General features: G+C 46.7%; 1 protein-coding gene across 1 annotated transcript in view; it reads right to left on the reverse strand.

Moving 5' to 3' along the window:
* TTI1 (TELO2 interacting protein 1) overlaps positions 1-14,541 on the reverse strand; it is a 47,381-nt gene that overhangs the window by 20,020 nt on the left and 12,820 nt on the right. The window contains exons 2-3 of the mRNA XM_045981631.1: positions 8,424-10,754; positions 3,010-3,207 (exon numbers count right to left, since the gene is read on the reverse strand). Coding sequence (XP_045837587.1) covers positions 3,010-3,207; positions 8,424-10,713 — 2,488 coding nt within the window. The 5' untranslated portion in view covers positions 10,714-10,754. The remainder of the gene's footprint in view (positions 1-3,009; positions 3,208-8,423; positions 10,755-14,541) is intronic.

A 14,541-nucleotide genomic window follows, 5' to 3' on the forward strand; every position in this document is an offset into this window, starting at 1 on the left:
AAGGATATTCACCAGAGCATTAACTATATAACAGCTAAACTGGGGGTGGGGGGTGGGGAGAACCCCTCCATTGCCACTTCAGGGGGAATAATTACATAAGCCATGCTACGTCCATACAAGGATGTATCATGGGGGCTCCCAAATTTGTGTTTACTGGGGCTTTAACAACAAGGGAAAATGTTTATGAAAGAATATTATGTTGAAAAGAGAAAAGCAGTATATACAATTGCATACACAGGTGGAGCATGATTATGTAAATTTCTCGCATTGCAGGAAGGACCGTGAAATACTAACAGAGATGGGGTCATGAGATCATATAGGATTTTGATTTTCTTCCTACACCTTCTGTCTTTTCTAAATTTCCACTAATAAATATTTCAAATAAAAATGTAAGAGGAGGGGCGCCTGGGTGGCTCAGTGGGTTAAAGCCTCTGCCTTTCGCTCAGGTCGTGATCCCAGAGTCCTGGGATCGAGCCCCGCATCGGGCTCTCTGCTTGGCAGGGAGCCTGCTTCCTCCTCTCTCTCTCTCTGCCTGCCTCTCTCCCTACTTGTGATCTCTATCTGTCAAATAAATAAATAAAATCTTTAAAAAAAAAAAAAAATGTAAGAGGACATTTTAACTTGGAGCCCTGAGACTGGCAGCTCCCCAGCTGGCCTCTGCTCTGACCTTTACCCTTTCTTTCTTCTTGGTTCATTCTTTGACTAAGAGGCTCGTTTGTCTCCCCCACCAGCCTGTAGAATCTTTCGATGGCCAAGATCAGGCCTTACTGATGTCTGCATGAGAGATCCCAGCATGGCAGCCTGGTACAATACCCAGGGAGGGGGTTTGGTCAAAGGAAGTCAGTTCAAGTCCTGACTGCACACCTATTAGCAACCTTCTCATCCTGTATTACTTCATCTGGAAAAAAGGTATAAAGCATTTTAACTCTCATTTGCTTGAGAGTTAAGTAAGATGAATGCCACCAGCTATCAGCATCCTTTCACTGCCTAGAGTGCTGTGTTGCACACGATAGGCTTAAGTTTGTAAATTAAAACAACAATGAAAAGACCTGAGAATTGCATGAAACCCAGGCCAAAATCCCTACCCTGGAAAATTTTCCTCTATGTACATACAGCCCCCAGCTCTGTAGCCCCTCCGCCAAGCCCGCATTACTAGCTGAGCTCATTTCCACTGAGCTGAACATTGTTGCCTTCACTTTTTTCCATTTTTGTTTCCTCTGATGGAAAAAACAGAATCTTATAGCAGAGGCCACACCTGTCTCTACCAGATGCTGAAAAGATAAATGAAAATGCATTTGGAGAATGCTTGGATTTCTTGGAGAAAGGGACCTCAGATACACGAGGTGTTTTCATTGTGGCTAAAACAAAAAACACATGTCAAACCAGCATCAAGCCAAACATTCTTTTTAATGCCAAGTCTGTGGTGTGAACCTGATGAATGATAATTATAAGAATGATAAGGCTGTGCTTTTCTTCCCAGAGGAGGATTTGTTGTTTGAAATTCACCTATTGCACAATGTTATTTGAGGGATGTGGATTTTTCCGTTACTGGGAGAAAGGTTGATTCATTCAGTCTGCTCCTAGCCAACATCAACTAGAACCAGAAGATCCTAATCGTGAAAGAATGGATTCACAGACAATACTAGAATTTCAAACAAGAATGGCAAATCCGGATTACGAGGGATCATGATGCCTCCCCTCCCTCTGAGTTTCTGGGTTTTGATGTGGGGTGCAGGTCAGGAAAAGAAAGATTGGGTTGGTTTAAGAAATAAAACTGAGGAGAAAAGGCCTCGTAATAGACTTCTGATCAGAAAACTGTCCTCGGGGAGGGCAACGACTCCATTCCGCATAAATCATTCCCTGGGCCCTGTGATAATTCCCTGACACACTAAAGGAGCTGGCAGTAGTCAGATGCATCGAACAGACTGTTTCCTATTATCCTGGAAGTACTGGTTTCAGTTCACCAGAGTCTCGGAGTGGAGATCACCAAAAAAGAGAAAGAATCCTGCTCAATTCCAACCTAACAAACTAATTTGGGACTCAGTTCGATTTAGGATAGTTCTGAGACCACCAAGCTCATTATGACTTGGCATTTTATATTTGCAGAGGAGATTCTAACAATTTATTAATCCTTCCGTGACCTGAAGCTCCAGATCAAGCTTGTGAATAAAACAACAGGCCGGAGCTTCGACTAGCCTGAACTCCCTTCTCCTTTATCATATAAATAGGGAGGAAAAACACTGAAATCTCCTCCCACCAATAAATAAATGGACAAAGCATATGAACAGACAATGAGCACGAGAAAAAAATCGTCGGGAAAGGAACATATAGGAAAACGTTTGACCTTGCCTGTAATCAAAAGAAATGCAAAGTCAAATATCGAGAACCACTTTTCCTCTATTAATTCAGCAAGAAGTGAAAGTCATAACGGCCAACGTTGGCAAGGCGGTGGTACCACCGGTGTTAATCCCGCGCTGCTGAGGGAAGGTATAAATTGACACAACCTTTCTGGAAGGCAATTTGGCAAGCATAAAATAATGTTCATATCCTTGACCCAGAAATCCCACTTCTGGGATTTATAAAGAAATATGCAAAAAAAAAAAAAAAAAGGGAAAATGTCACGTGCACAGAATCATCCACTGCCGCACTGTTTTATTAGAGTGAAAAGCTAGAAGCAACTCTAACTTCCCACAGGGGAATGGGTACTTAGTAGCAGCTATTAAAACATTAATTATGAAAACTCTATAGCAACGTGGGAGAGTTGCTGATTATATAACTAAGTGCAAAAAGGCTATAATGCATTTAAACTGTAGCTGGAACCATATAGCAATAGGTCTGCAACAAAAAAGAATGGCATAAGATGGCACAAAAAATGAGGGTGCTTCTGCTGAGCATGGTGGGGTTAAGAGCGACTTTTCTGATTTCCAAACGTTTTGTAATGCGATCTCATTCTCATAATAATATGCTTCAAAAAGAAAAAAAACTGGCTAAGCCAAAATAAACAGTTACCTTCTTCATTGTCAAAATCTGAGACATTTCCATCTGCCACATCCTTTTCTTTGAGGTAGTTCAGCAAAAATTGTTCAATGTCTTCTGCTGTGGTGGTATTCTCAGGAGCTGCTGGTCTTTGGCTCCAATGACTTCCCTCCTCCCCTGCACTCTGCTCTTGGGGTTGCCCGAGATCACCGGTGTCTGGGAACCACTGGGCTGAAAATAAAGTGTTATAATGATCACCACGGTCATTGACAATAGGCATTAGCACTCTAGCAGCAGAATAAGCTCTTTGCCATGGCCTGCGTGGCCCCACATGATCCAGTCCCTCCGTCCGTCTCTCCAATCTCATCTTCCAGCTTCTCCCAGTTGCCTGTGAACCAAGCATCTTCCCATTCCTCCAATGTGGCAGGTGTTTTCCGACCCCAGAATGTTTTGCATATACTCTTCTTGCTGTCTGGACTACTTTCCCTACAACGTCACATCTGGCTAATTCCAATTCACCTTTCATGTCTCAATATACATAGAACTTGCCTAGGAAAGCCATCCCTTGTCTTCCCAATCCAATATAGGTCCCTAAAGGCTCTCTTACAGAGTACTATCTTCTCTCCTTTCATATCAACTCATCATGATGTGTAATTACCTTTATCTTGAGTATACTGTTCAGTGTCTGCATCTCCCACTGGACTCTACACTCCACTGATTGCCACTGGAATCCATGCCCAGCATGGAGTGGGTACCCAAATATATATGCTGAATGAGAAAATATGCAAGAGAATACATACAAGCGACAGAATTCTGAGCACAGGGTACACTCCTCGTTAGCAGAAGACCGGCTCTATAGTCTTGGAATGGACACAGCCCCTCATCTGTATTTCTGATAAGAAAGGCTGGCATGTCCTCTCCGAAGGTTTTCCTTCTTCAGGATGTTCCAATACTTCTGATGTGTCACCAAAGAATAAGGCTTAAACATCACTGAACCAGTCAGTGGTTTTCAAACTGTGCCTTGAGGAGCCCTAAGGGTTCTGCAGGAAAGTCTCGGGGCCACAACAGGGAGGGCCCCGAGAGACAGCATGCTAAAGGGGGTGGGCCTCTAATCCAGCAGCTCTGATTTCTACTCTTTTTATGTACTGGGTTTCCCCTAGGGCTTCATTTCAAAAAAGACTCTAAACACTTAAAAGAAACAACAACTACCACAAAACCCCAGAAAACCCCAGTGTGAAAAATGCCTCCGATAACCTTTAGCCCCTGCTAATCTCATTTCTGTCAAGGAGTGCGTGCACAGAGCAACAGCAGACGGGAGACGCCAGGACCAGGCAAATGGGAACCACAGAGAGTGAATGCTGGGTGAGAGTCTCTACCCCAGAGCCTAGAGGTTCTACATGGAGGGGACCACTTATGCCATTTCCTCAGTGCCCCACCCCCCACACGTCGGGCCCTAGCAGACTCCAAGGGATTGCATTCCTGATGTGTTAAAATCAGGACTTACCATTTACAATGATCAAAGGAGATATGCTGCAAAGATTTCTACATTGAGGCTAGTACTAGACACCGAAATCTTTGCTTAAGAATGGCTTTTAAACATATAAAAAGCAGCTCAGCCTCACTCTTAGTGCAAATTAAACTATAATAAGGTGCTATTTTTCTCCTATTGGATAAGCAAGGATTAGCAAAAGACTCAGGAATATAGTCCAGAGGAGGGTGTGGCAAAATCAGCTCTCTGCTCCGTTGCTGACAGGAGTTTTAATGGGTGCATGTTCTTTGGGGAGCACCCTGCAACTCTCCATCCAAAACTGAAATGTGGGGTGCCTGGCTGGCTCACTCTGGAGCACGTGACTCTTGATCTCGGGGTTGTGAGTTTGAGCCCCACACTGGGTACAGAGATTACAAAAACAAAACAACAAAACCAAAAAAACACTATGGTGAGTGCTGTGAAGTGTGTAAACCTGGCGAATCACAGACCTGTACCCCTGGGGATAAAAATACATTATGTGTTTATTAAAAAAATAAATTAATTAATTTAAAAAAAACATTAAACGTACTGTCCTCTAAGCCAATACTCCTTCCTAGGAATTTACTCTGTTGATATACTCTGACATGTTCAAAATGACCTCTAGAGATATTCACTGCAGCATTTTTTTTTTTTTTGTGGTGGCAAAAGAATGGAAACAACCAAAATCTCCACCCAGAAAGGACCATTTAAGCAAACTGTGCACAGCTGCACAGCAGTATCCTAGGCAGCCACGAAAACCAGGTGGCAGCCATCCACATATGGCTGTGGCACAGCCTCTCAGTGCCAAGGTGCTTCCTTGACTCCTCCTTTCTTTCAAAGCTACCCTGTTCTTGTTGCTGTGAGTCCTCAGCGACTGGCAGGAGGTGCTTGGCGGTAACCGTGCTGATTGTTCCTGCCCTTGCTGTGGCACTTAGTGTTTTCTAGCCAGTGGCTGTGAAACACTGCTAATTATGGTGACTCCCTTTCCTGAAACATGTGCTGGGTCCTCTGAAGACTTTCTAGATGGTCTCTGAGGCCACACTTCCATTCCCATTTTAATAGAGTGGCCATCAGTTAGGTCAAGATCTCAGGGCTGGGGCACCTGGGTGGCTCAGGTCATGATCCCAGGGCCCTGGGATCAAGCCCTACATCAGGCTCCCTGCTCGGTGGAGAGTCTGGTTTTCCCTCTTCCTCTGCCTGCTACTCCCCCTGCTGTGTTCTCTCTCTCTCTGTCAAATAAATAAAATATTAAAAAAAAAAAGATCTCAGGGTCGTGAGATCGAGCCCCACGTCTGCAGGGAATCCACTTGAGATTCTCTCTCCCTCTCCCTTGGCTCCTCCCCTCTTCTCTCTCTCTCTCAAAATAAAATAAAAAAGAAGAGAGTGGCCATCAGTTAGACAACTTGAAGACAAACAGAAATGGCAACACAGAGTGATTCACACGTAACTGACCAACTCTCCTTCAGCACTGCTCACCATTCCAAATGCAAGGATATTTCGGGTGATTTCAACGCTTTCAGAAAAGCCATCTCCCATCTTGCTTCTTTCCCTAGGATGTCGTCAAGTCAATGTTAACCATCTTCCTTTTTATCTCTACAGTGGAGATCCTTCCCCTTCCGCTTCAATTAAAAAATAATAATAAAAATAAAGTGCTACACAGGGTTTCTCCTTTCGATGTGACCAAAGACATCAGCAACCCAAGACAATTCAATTTTCAAGGCCCCAACTGAGATATCTCCTGAGAGCATATACTTAATAGGCCTTTTCTCAATATAGTTGTTTTTTTTTTTTAAGATTTTATTTATTTGTTTGACAGAGATCACAAGGAGGCAGAGAGGCAGGCAGAGAGAAAGGAGTGGAAGCAGGCTCCCTGCTGAGCAGAGAGCCTGATGTAGGACTCCACCCCAGGACCCTGAGATCATGACTCAAGCCTAAGGCAGAGGCTTTAACCCACTGAGCCACCCAGGTGCCCCTCTCAATATAGTTTTAAAATCTCAAACGGACACGTTTGATGGAAGCACTAAAGATGGAAGTCTGGGCTAGCTTCGGACCATGGAAGCTGTTAGCCAGTCTCAGCAGCGCTGCTGCGAGGGCAGCACCCAGTCCTTCTCGGTCACTGCTGACGCCTCAGCGACTAGGCCAGTCCAGAGACTTCCGAGTCGTTGCAAAATAAAATCCAAACTCCTTCCCTTGGTTTAAAAGGCCACACGGGGTTTATCCTCGCCTCGCCTCGCCTGCTAGCTTTATCTCCTATCACTCTCTCCACGGTGGCCTCTCTCCCAGGCTCTCCCAGTCCTTTCTTTCCTCCACATCTTTGCACCTGCTTCTTTGACCTGAAGGTTCTTAAAAAAAATAAAAAGGATAGGACGGCTCCACACGTACCAAGGGACCCTTCTCAGCCTTCAGGTCTCAGCTCCACTGTTGCTTCCTCAGGGAAGCCTTCCCTGACCACTCGACTGAAAGTATCCTAGCCCTGTTCCTCTGGCATCAGGTTGTCTATTTTCTTCATAATGCTTATTAGACTCTGAAATGAACTTGTTTAATAATTTACTTGCCATCTCTTTTGCAGGAGCAAGAAAACTGCATGACTGTATTTGCCTTGCTCACTGCTATATCCTGATGCCTAAGCACAATGTCTGACACACGGCAGCCACGCTTTAGCAAAAGAATGAATAAAAGAACATTTAGATGGCATGCGAATGTTTACAAATGATGAATGAACACTGGAAATGGTTTGAGGTATAGGGCAGATGACGGTCTCTGTTCCAGCTGCCCCCCCTTGCTGTGACAAACTTTCTTACATGATCTTGGCTTTCTTGGCTGACAAAATGAGGTCAGTAACATTTCCACCTACCATGGAGGCTCCTAGTACTGGAATAAATACTAGAGATATGGTCTTTGGATAAAAGGGACTCAAGTATATGGCTCATTATTTTTTTCATTCAAAGACTATCTAATTGAGAGATTCTTTTTCTTATTGTCCAAAACTTTGCCATTTTAATGGTTTTTAACACCTCAAACAGACACCCAACAGGATCAAAAGGAAGGAGAGAAACTCAAACCACCTCATACAACTAAAAGGTTAAAAAAGTTTCTACGGGTGCCTGGGTGGCTCAGTGGGTTAAGCCTCCACCTTCAGCTCAAGTCACAGTCTCAGGGTCCCGGGATCGAGCCCCATATCAGGCTCTCTGCTCAGCAGGGAGCCTGCTTCCCATCGCCCCTCTATGCCTGCTTCTCTGCCTACTTGTGATCTCTGTCTGTCAAATAAATAAATAAATCTTTAAAAAAAAAAGTTTCTAGACCTCTGTCTAGTATGGTAGTCACAAGCTACATGTGGCTATTTAAGTTAAAATAAAGAATTCAGTGCCTCAGCTACACTAGCCACATGTACCTAGTGGCTACTGCGATGGACAGAACATATATAGAATATTTCCATCATCACAGAAAGTTCTAGTGGGCCGTAACGCTCTAGCTCATCTGCGGACTGAGTAATTCCTGTTATTCCTGTTCTCCATTAGTACAGATACTTTTAACCCCATGTATTGTCAGAAGCAGTTTGGGATACTGAAAAGAACAAGACTGTCACAATTCCTGACTTTACTCCTCATTACCTGTGTGACCCTGGCTAAGTCGATCTCACTGTGCCTTAGTTCTTCTTTTCGGTTAACATAAAAAGAATGTTTACATTTAGTCTGCAGGGTTTATGACCCTGACATAGAGAAGAAGCTCAATATATGGCAAAGGTTATTAAAAGTGTGTGTATACACACACATAAAAAAAAAAAAAAAGCAGTAGAACCCTGGCATAACCTGTAGGGCTGCACCAACAACTATTCAAATAATGTCCTCCATAGCATAACCACCCACAAACAAAAAAGATTACACAAACAAGGATACTAGGCCTTCCCCTAGATTAGCATTAAAAAGGGCTCTGACCATACCTAATGCTGCCAGCAAGGCATGGAGGACACCCACAAAGGAAGTAGCTCTCTTATCATAACATTGATCCAGAGTGGCCAAGACATCCTGAACCACATCTGCCACCAAAGGAAGCAGGCTAGCATCCGAGTTCCACAGCATGACTTCCAAGACCTTTGGGGTATGGGGGTGCAGAGACAGATGACGCAGATTTAAAGAGATCCCATTCACCAAATAGTCTGAATTTTGACTGATTAGGTGCTGTGGAGAGTCGTAGCCACAGGCGTGGCAAATGTCCATCATGGCGCCGGTAGCTGCCTGACTAATGAGCAGGGTTTGGTCCCCAGCCTTCTCCAGGACTGGGTAGAGGGCTGACATCAAGAGCAGACGGAAGTCTTTTCCAAGTACATATGCAAAGCGGCCGATCCCTTCCAACTGGATGCATATTTGCCAGATGTTGCTGTTCATGGAGCAGACAGTGGGACCTGGCTTTGAGAAGGCTGGGAAAGACGTGACTTGGCAGGTGTGCGCAGCAGAGGTGATGGCCTGGAGGCCTGACTGCTTCACTGTCAGCTCCTCTCCCCCTTCCTCAGATTCGATACAGGTGACCAAATACCAGTTTTCTTGGCTCGTGTATTCTTCAAGTATAGCGGTCACGATCTCTTTCAGTTCCTCCGGGCTTGTTTTAAGGTGGTTTTCGTGAAGATTCTCCACCTCCAGCCCGGCAGCCCCCACAACCAGCTCGTTCAGGATCATGGCGGCTTGCTTCCGGTAAACCACGGACTCGTGGTAGAGCTCCATAAAGTGATCGACGAGCAGATAGAGATCCCCATAAAAACCGAGAAGCTGACACAGCCGCTGCAAGAGCAGGAAAAGCCTCTCGTCGGTGAAGAAGCGGAAGTACCTCCTCTGCGTCAGAGCCGCGCTCTCCGGAGACGAGCTCAGACCACCAGAAGGCCGGCGCCGCTCTTCGACGACCTTGACATCAGCCACATCCAATTCCAGCACTTGGATGAGCGCTTTGGAAAGGCGCTGAAGATGAGCCGCAGAGCGGAGCACAAAGTTCACTTCGGGACCCAAGAGTTTCAGATAACCGAGGAACAGGGAGAGAGTAGAGAATTTGCCCTGGTCATCCTGGGAGTTCATGAGGCGGGGCAGAGACGTGGCGAGGGAATGGAGGTTTTCTGACAAGATGTCGGCAAAGGCTCTGTTGCCGACCACTACTTTCCGATCTGCGAAATGTCTCAGAACTTTACTGCACTGGGCTTGGACCTCGGGACTCTCATCATTTACTAGACCCACCAAAGCCTTCAGAAGGGGTCCGGCCGAGCTGACCAGGGACTGACTGCACTTCAAGAGAAGGGCCTCGACGAGTTCTGTCAGGGTTAGCCTCACCTTCCAGTGTGGGTGGGTGGAAACACACTCAGTTATCTTTTTAATAAGGACAGTCAGTTTGTCGCTGGTGTTTTTTACCCACTTGGCTTCCCTGTGAACCATCAGCTCTGCGACTCTGGGCTCCACGGAGGCAGGCTTCGGTGGAACGTCCGAGGTCCTCTCGAGCTGTTCATCAGCCATAATGAAACTCACGGTCTTGTAAAAGATCTTTAGGGAAGACACGACAATGCTGTGCCCTTGCTTAAAGTCTCCTGTGATCACCCGGGTCAGTGCCATTGAGATTCCAGGTAAAAAAGAAGCAAACAAATCCCCCAGCTGTTTCTGCTCAAGCTCATCCAGGGACCTCGAGTGGTCCTGACAGTCACACTGGAAGAGGAGAACCTGCAGACATTTTAAGGCAGCAACTTTAATTTGCTTGGATTTCTCCTGCTCTGCAAGGTCCAACAGTAAAGATACGGCGAAACCTAACCGAGGCAGGATGGAGGGCTCATAAAAAGCCAGGATGGTGTCGCCATAAGCCGAGTGCATCAGCGTGCTGAGACCCTGGATCACGGCCAGCTTCAGCTCCTCGGACACAGCTGCGGGTTGCCGGGAGCTGGGCGAATACAGGCATGCGGAGAGCTCGGAGAAGAGCTCCTGGAGAAGCTCTCGTTCCCTCACGCAGGTGGAAGAGAGGACAAACGTGAGGCATTCCACCACGCTCTGGATCAAGCACTCTCTCTTGGGACCCGGCGTCTTCAGCGCGAACCGCAGCGGGAAGAGGACGTACTGCTGGAGCTCCTGAAGGGCCGAGTCGCTCACGGCCTGTAGCTGCGCCCGCAGGCACTCCACCGTCTCCACCGTCTGCGTCTTTGTGAGCTGAACACAGACCGGGCGCAAGGCCCCGAAGGCCTCCTCGGGAGTGTCGAAAACGGCCATCGCGCAGCCGTCTTCTTCTCACTGCGGAAGCATCCTGCAGGCTGGAGGAAGAAGGCTTTTCAGTGAAGGTCAAGCTCAGAGCAAATACAGAGCAAACTTGCTTTCATTCAACCACAGACACTTCGTGGGGGCCTCTGTGCCAGACACTGCACGAGGTGCCTGGGGAGCAGCGGAACTGAGAGAGGTGGCTGGCTGCTCTTCTCGGGGTGAGGGGGGCCCCCAGTCTGGGGAGGGAAGCAGTCGGACGGTTACGACATAGGCTGCTAAGAACTGGGACCGGCCCGTGCTCACGGTCCTGGGTGGATACGGGAGACCCATATCAGATCAGAAGTCTGCAGGTCAGAAGTCTGCGAAAGCCAGGGGAGGGGTCACAGGAAGAAGATGCTTAAGCCAGACTTGACGGAGGAACAAGAGCAATCTGTGGGTTAGGCTAACGAGTTTGGATCTTAACCTGTGGTAGGAATGGAGAGCCACTTAAAGTTTTATCTTTTTTTTTTTTATTTAAAGCTTTTATTTATGAGAGAGAGAGCACACGTGCACACAAGAGTGGGGGGAGCGGCAGAGGGAGAAACAGACTCCCCACTGAGCAGGGAGCCCGAAGTGGGACTCTATACAAGGACCCTAGGATCATGACCTGAGCCGAAGGCAGACTTTTAACCGACTGACCCACCTAGGCATCCCAGTTTTCTCTTTTTCAAGTTGAGGTATACGAGTCATAGAGTAAAATGCACTAGTCTTAATGTACAGCTCAGTGGATTTGTGAGGTAGAGATCTATACAAGCATCACCCAAAACAAGACAGAATATTTCCAGCACCCTGGAAGGCTCCCTCAAGCCCTTTTACAGTTGATTCTGATTTCCCCTGGCCAGTGGTAACCTCTACTCTGACTTCTATGACCATGGATTTGTTTTGTCTGTTCCTGTCATGGAGAGGTTTTAAGTAGAAGTTACAGGATCAGCTTTATGCACTGAGAAGACCCCCTGGCAGCCAACGATATGGGAGAAGAGTCAGAGCTGGGTGAGACCAAGAGCAGAACAAGACAGGAGGGAGTGGCCAGAGAAAGGGGAAAACTGGGAGCACACACCATCACAGAAATCATGGGCGAAGACAGAAACCAGCAGGATGGAAATATGGACAGCAGGCAGGCAGTGAAAGGAGATAAGTTTATAGGTGAGCAAAGGAACTGAGCAACTTAATACTGGAGAGTCTCTTTCCTTTCTGAGGAGAAATTCAAAGTCATAGGCTGACAGTGAACAAGAAGGGGGAGGGCGGGATAAACAGAGGGTTTGAGGAGAGAAATAAAAGTCTCCAATATTTCCCTTTGGGGAAGCAGAGCATGCTGGGAAGACATAAAAGTGTGGCCCAAAGGTACTGAGGACTGAGCTGAAGCTGGAGACCATAAACGAGTACAACTGTAAAATGCTGGACTGGAGGGAGGTTAGAGATCGCCTAGTCTGGTGGGGTCTGTCAGTCCATCTGTGTCTCCCAATCTCTTTCTCTCTCTCTTGGCTCAACTTACTGGGGGCTTCTGAACAGATGATGCCCCTTCCTCCAGATGAACCCTCCAGAGCCCCACTGACTACAGAGCTAACAGGCAAGTGGTGCCTGGTGGGTGTGGGCAAGATCTGCTCAGCCCAGCGACAGAGAGTCAGTGCCGGATTTTCCTCCTGGGTCAGGAGAGGGCTCCAGGGCAACAATCAGGCTCTAAAACCCTGGAGAGAGTCTAGTCCACAGAGCCTCATGGTATTCTGCAAGGAAGGGCAATACTGGTCACTGTGAAGCTTGTTGGGGGGATATCTCTTAGTCTCTGTGACCCCCACCAAGAGAGAAAACTCAAATCTGCCCTATCTCAGGCTACTGATGGCAGAAGGCTTGGCCAGGGATTACTGCCATCCCACTGGCACTGGCTCACACACACGTGACCCGGAGGCTGCTGTGCCGTCCCTGGCTTGAGGTACTGTAGTTGGAACACCAGAAGGGAAGGAAGATAGCCACTTAATGTGACCCAGGAGTCGGAGGCAGGAAAAGCAAGCAGAGCACTGTCTGAGGTGGTGAGTTTTAGACTAACAGAACCACTAAGGGAGACAGACAAGAATTGGAAAAATAATAAGAGTGATAAAAAAAAAAAGTCTGATCACAAGGCAAATGGTATCTTTTAGAATTTTATTTTATTTTTTTTTTTAAAGATTTTATTTATTTATTTGACAGAGAGATGAATGACAAGTAGGCAGAGAGAGAGGAGGAAGCAGGCTCCCCGCTGAGCGGAGAGCCCGATGCGGGGCTCGATCCTGGAACCCCGGGATCATGACCTGAGCCGAAGGCAGAGGCTTTAACCCACTGAGCCACCCAGGCGCCCCTCTTTTAGAATTTTAAAAACATGATTTTCCACACCGAAAAAGCTCAAGTGATGGTATTTTTTTTTTTTAAAGACAGTTAATTACTGAGATCCAATTAGCGGCCTGGAAGACCAAGTAGAGCTACTTTAAAACTCAGAGCAGAAATACAAAGAGACAGAACTCATGAGACTTGGAGAAACAACACGTAAATAAATAGCAGGGAATTCTGGAAGGAGAGAAAGGACCAGATGGAGGAGCCAGAACAAATAAACAAATGAAACATTTCCCTGAGCTGCAGAAAGATTTACCTGGAGACTGAAAAGACAGAAGGACACACACCTAATCACACTCTGGTAAAATTCCTGTATGCTGAAAGAGCCAGAGGAAAATTACACATACTTTCAGGGAGAAACAAACAAATAATTAGAAGAAGACTGGCTCTGGCTTTCTCATCTGCAACAAGGGACATCAGAAGACAACGGAATAGCATCTACTGACTGCAAAGGAAGGCCTGTGGCCCCTAAGCCCTATATACAGCCAAGAGAGACACCAGTCAGACGGCACGAACAAGAGAAAGGATGCAGAGAGGGCATGACCCACACACCCCCTGAAGGAAGGTACTTGAGAATGGACTCCATTCAAATGAACAACTCAAAACAGAGACCTTAAACAGGAAGATGAACAAGGAAGGAAATACTGTTAGCATTCTCTTAGCATGGAAAACTTGTTTCAAATAAAATGTTGAAGTGGAAGCCCACACAAGGCAGAATAAATCAGAGGGTCTGGTTGAAGCTGGAGCGAAGGCAATGGACTGGGGCTCTACATCTTTCTTTATCTATCTCAGGAGTTTCAAAAACACAACCTGGGGCCCCTCGGAACTACGCTCTCAGATCCTATGACACAAACAACAATAGAGCTAATAAAGTGGGAAGACACAGGACATCCCAAACTGAACTCAGCTGTCAGACTGTCGGTGCCCCCCTTGGTGATTTACGGCCTTCACCTGAGCTAGAAACCTTAGCCTCTCTTTCTCCCGCCTCCCTCTTAATGCCCCCATTCTCTTCCATTTCATCAGTGCTACCCCTTCAACATCTTTCAAATCTGTTGCTGACGTTAACCATCTATTTAATGTTGGACTGCCTGGAACTGTTTCCTCCAGGGCCCCTGGCCTCGCGTGCTCGCCCTTCTTGGATCCACATTTCACAAGGACATGTACATAATCTTTCTAAAACAAAAATCGGATCACTCTTCGTTGCTTAGAATTCAACTGCGCTCCTAACCTGCATATTCACCATGGCACGTGGGGCCCTTGGCCATCGGGCTCCTGCCTAGCTCAGCAACCTCAGTTTCAACCCTTCCAGCTGAAACTGCAGCCATGTGAAATGACAAAACTTGCAATTTCCCGAGCAGGTGGCACTCCTTCACATGGCGCCTCCTCTGTCCTGTTTCAGTCACCTCCATGCACACCGCTACTATGGAATTCCATCTGCCG

This window comes from Meles meles, chromosome 16 (genome assembly GCF_922984935.1).
Source record: "Meles meles chromosome 16, mMelMel3.1 paternal haplotype, whole genome shotgun sequence".
Classification (NCBI taxonomy): Eukaryota; Metazoa; Chordata; class Mammalia; order Carnivora; family Mustelidae; genus Meles; species Meles meles.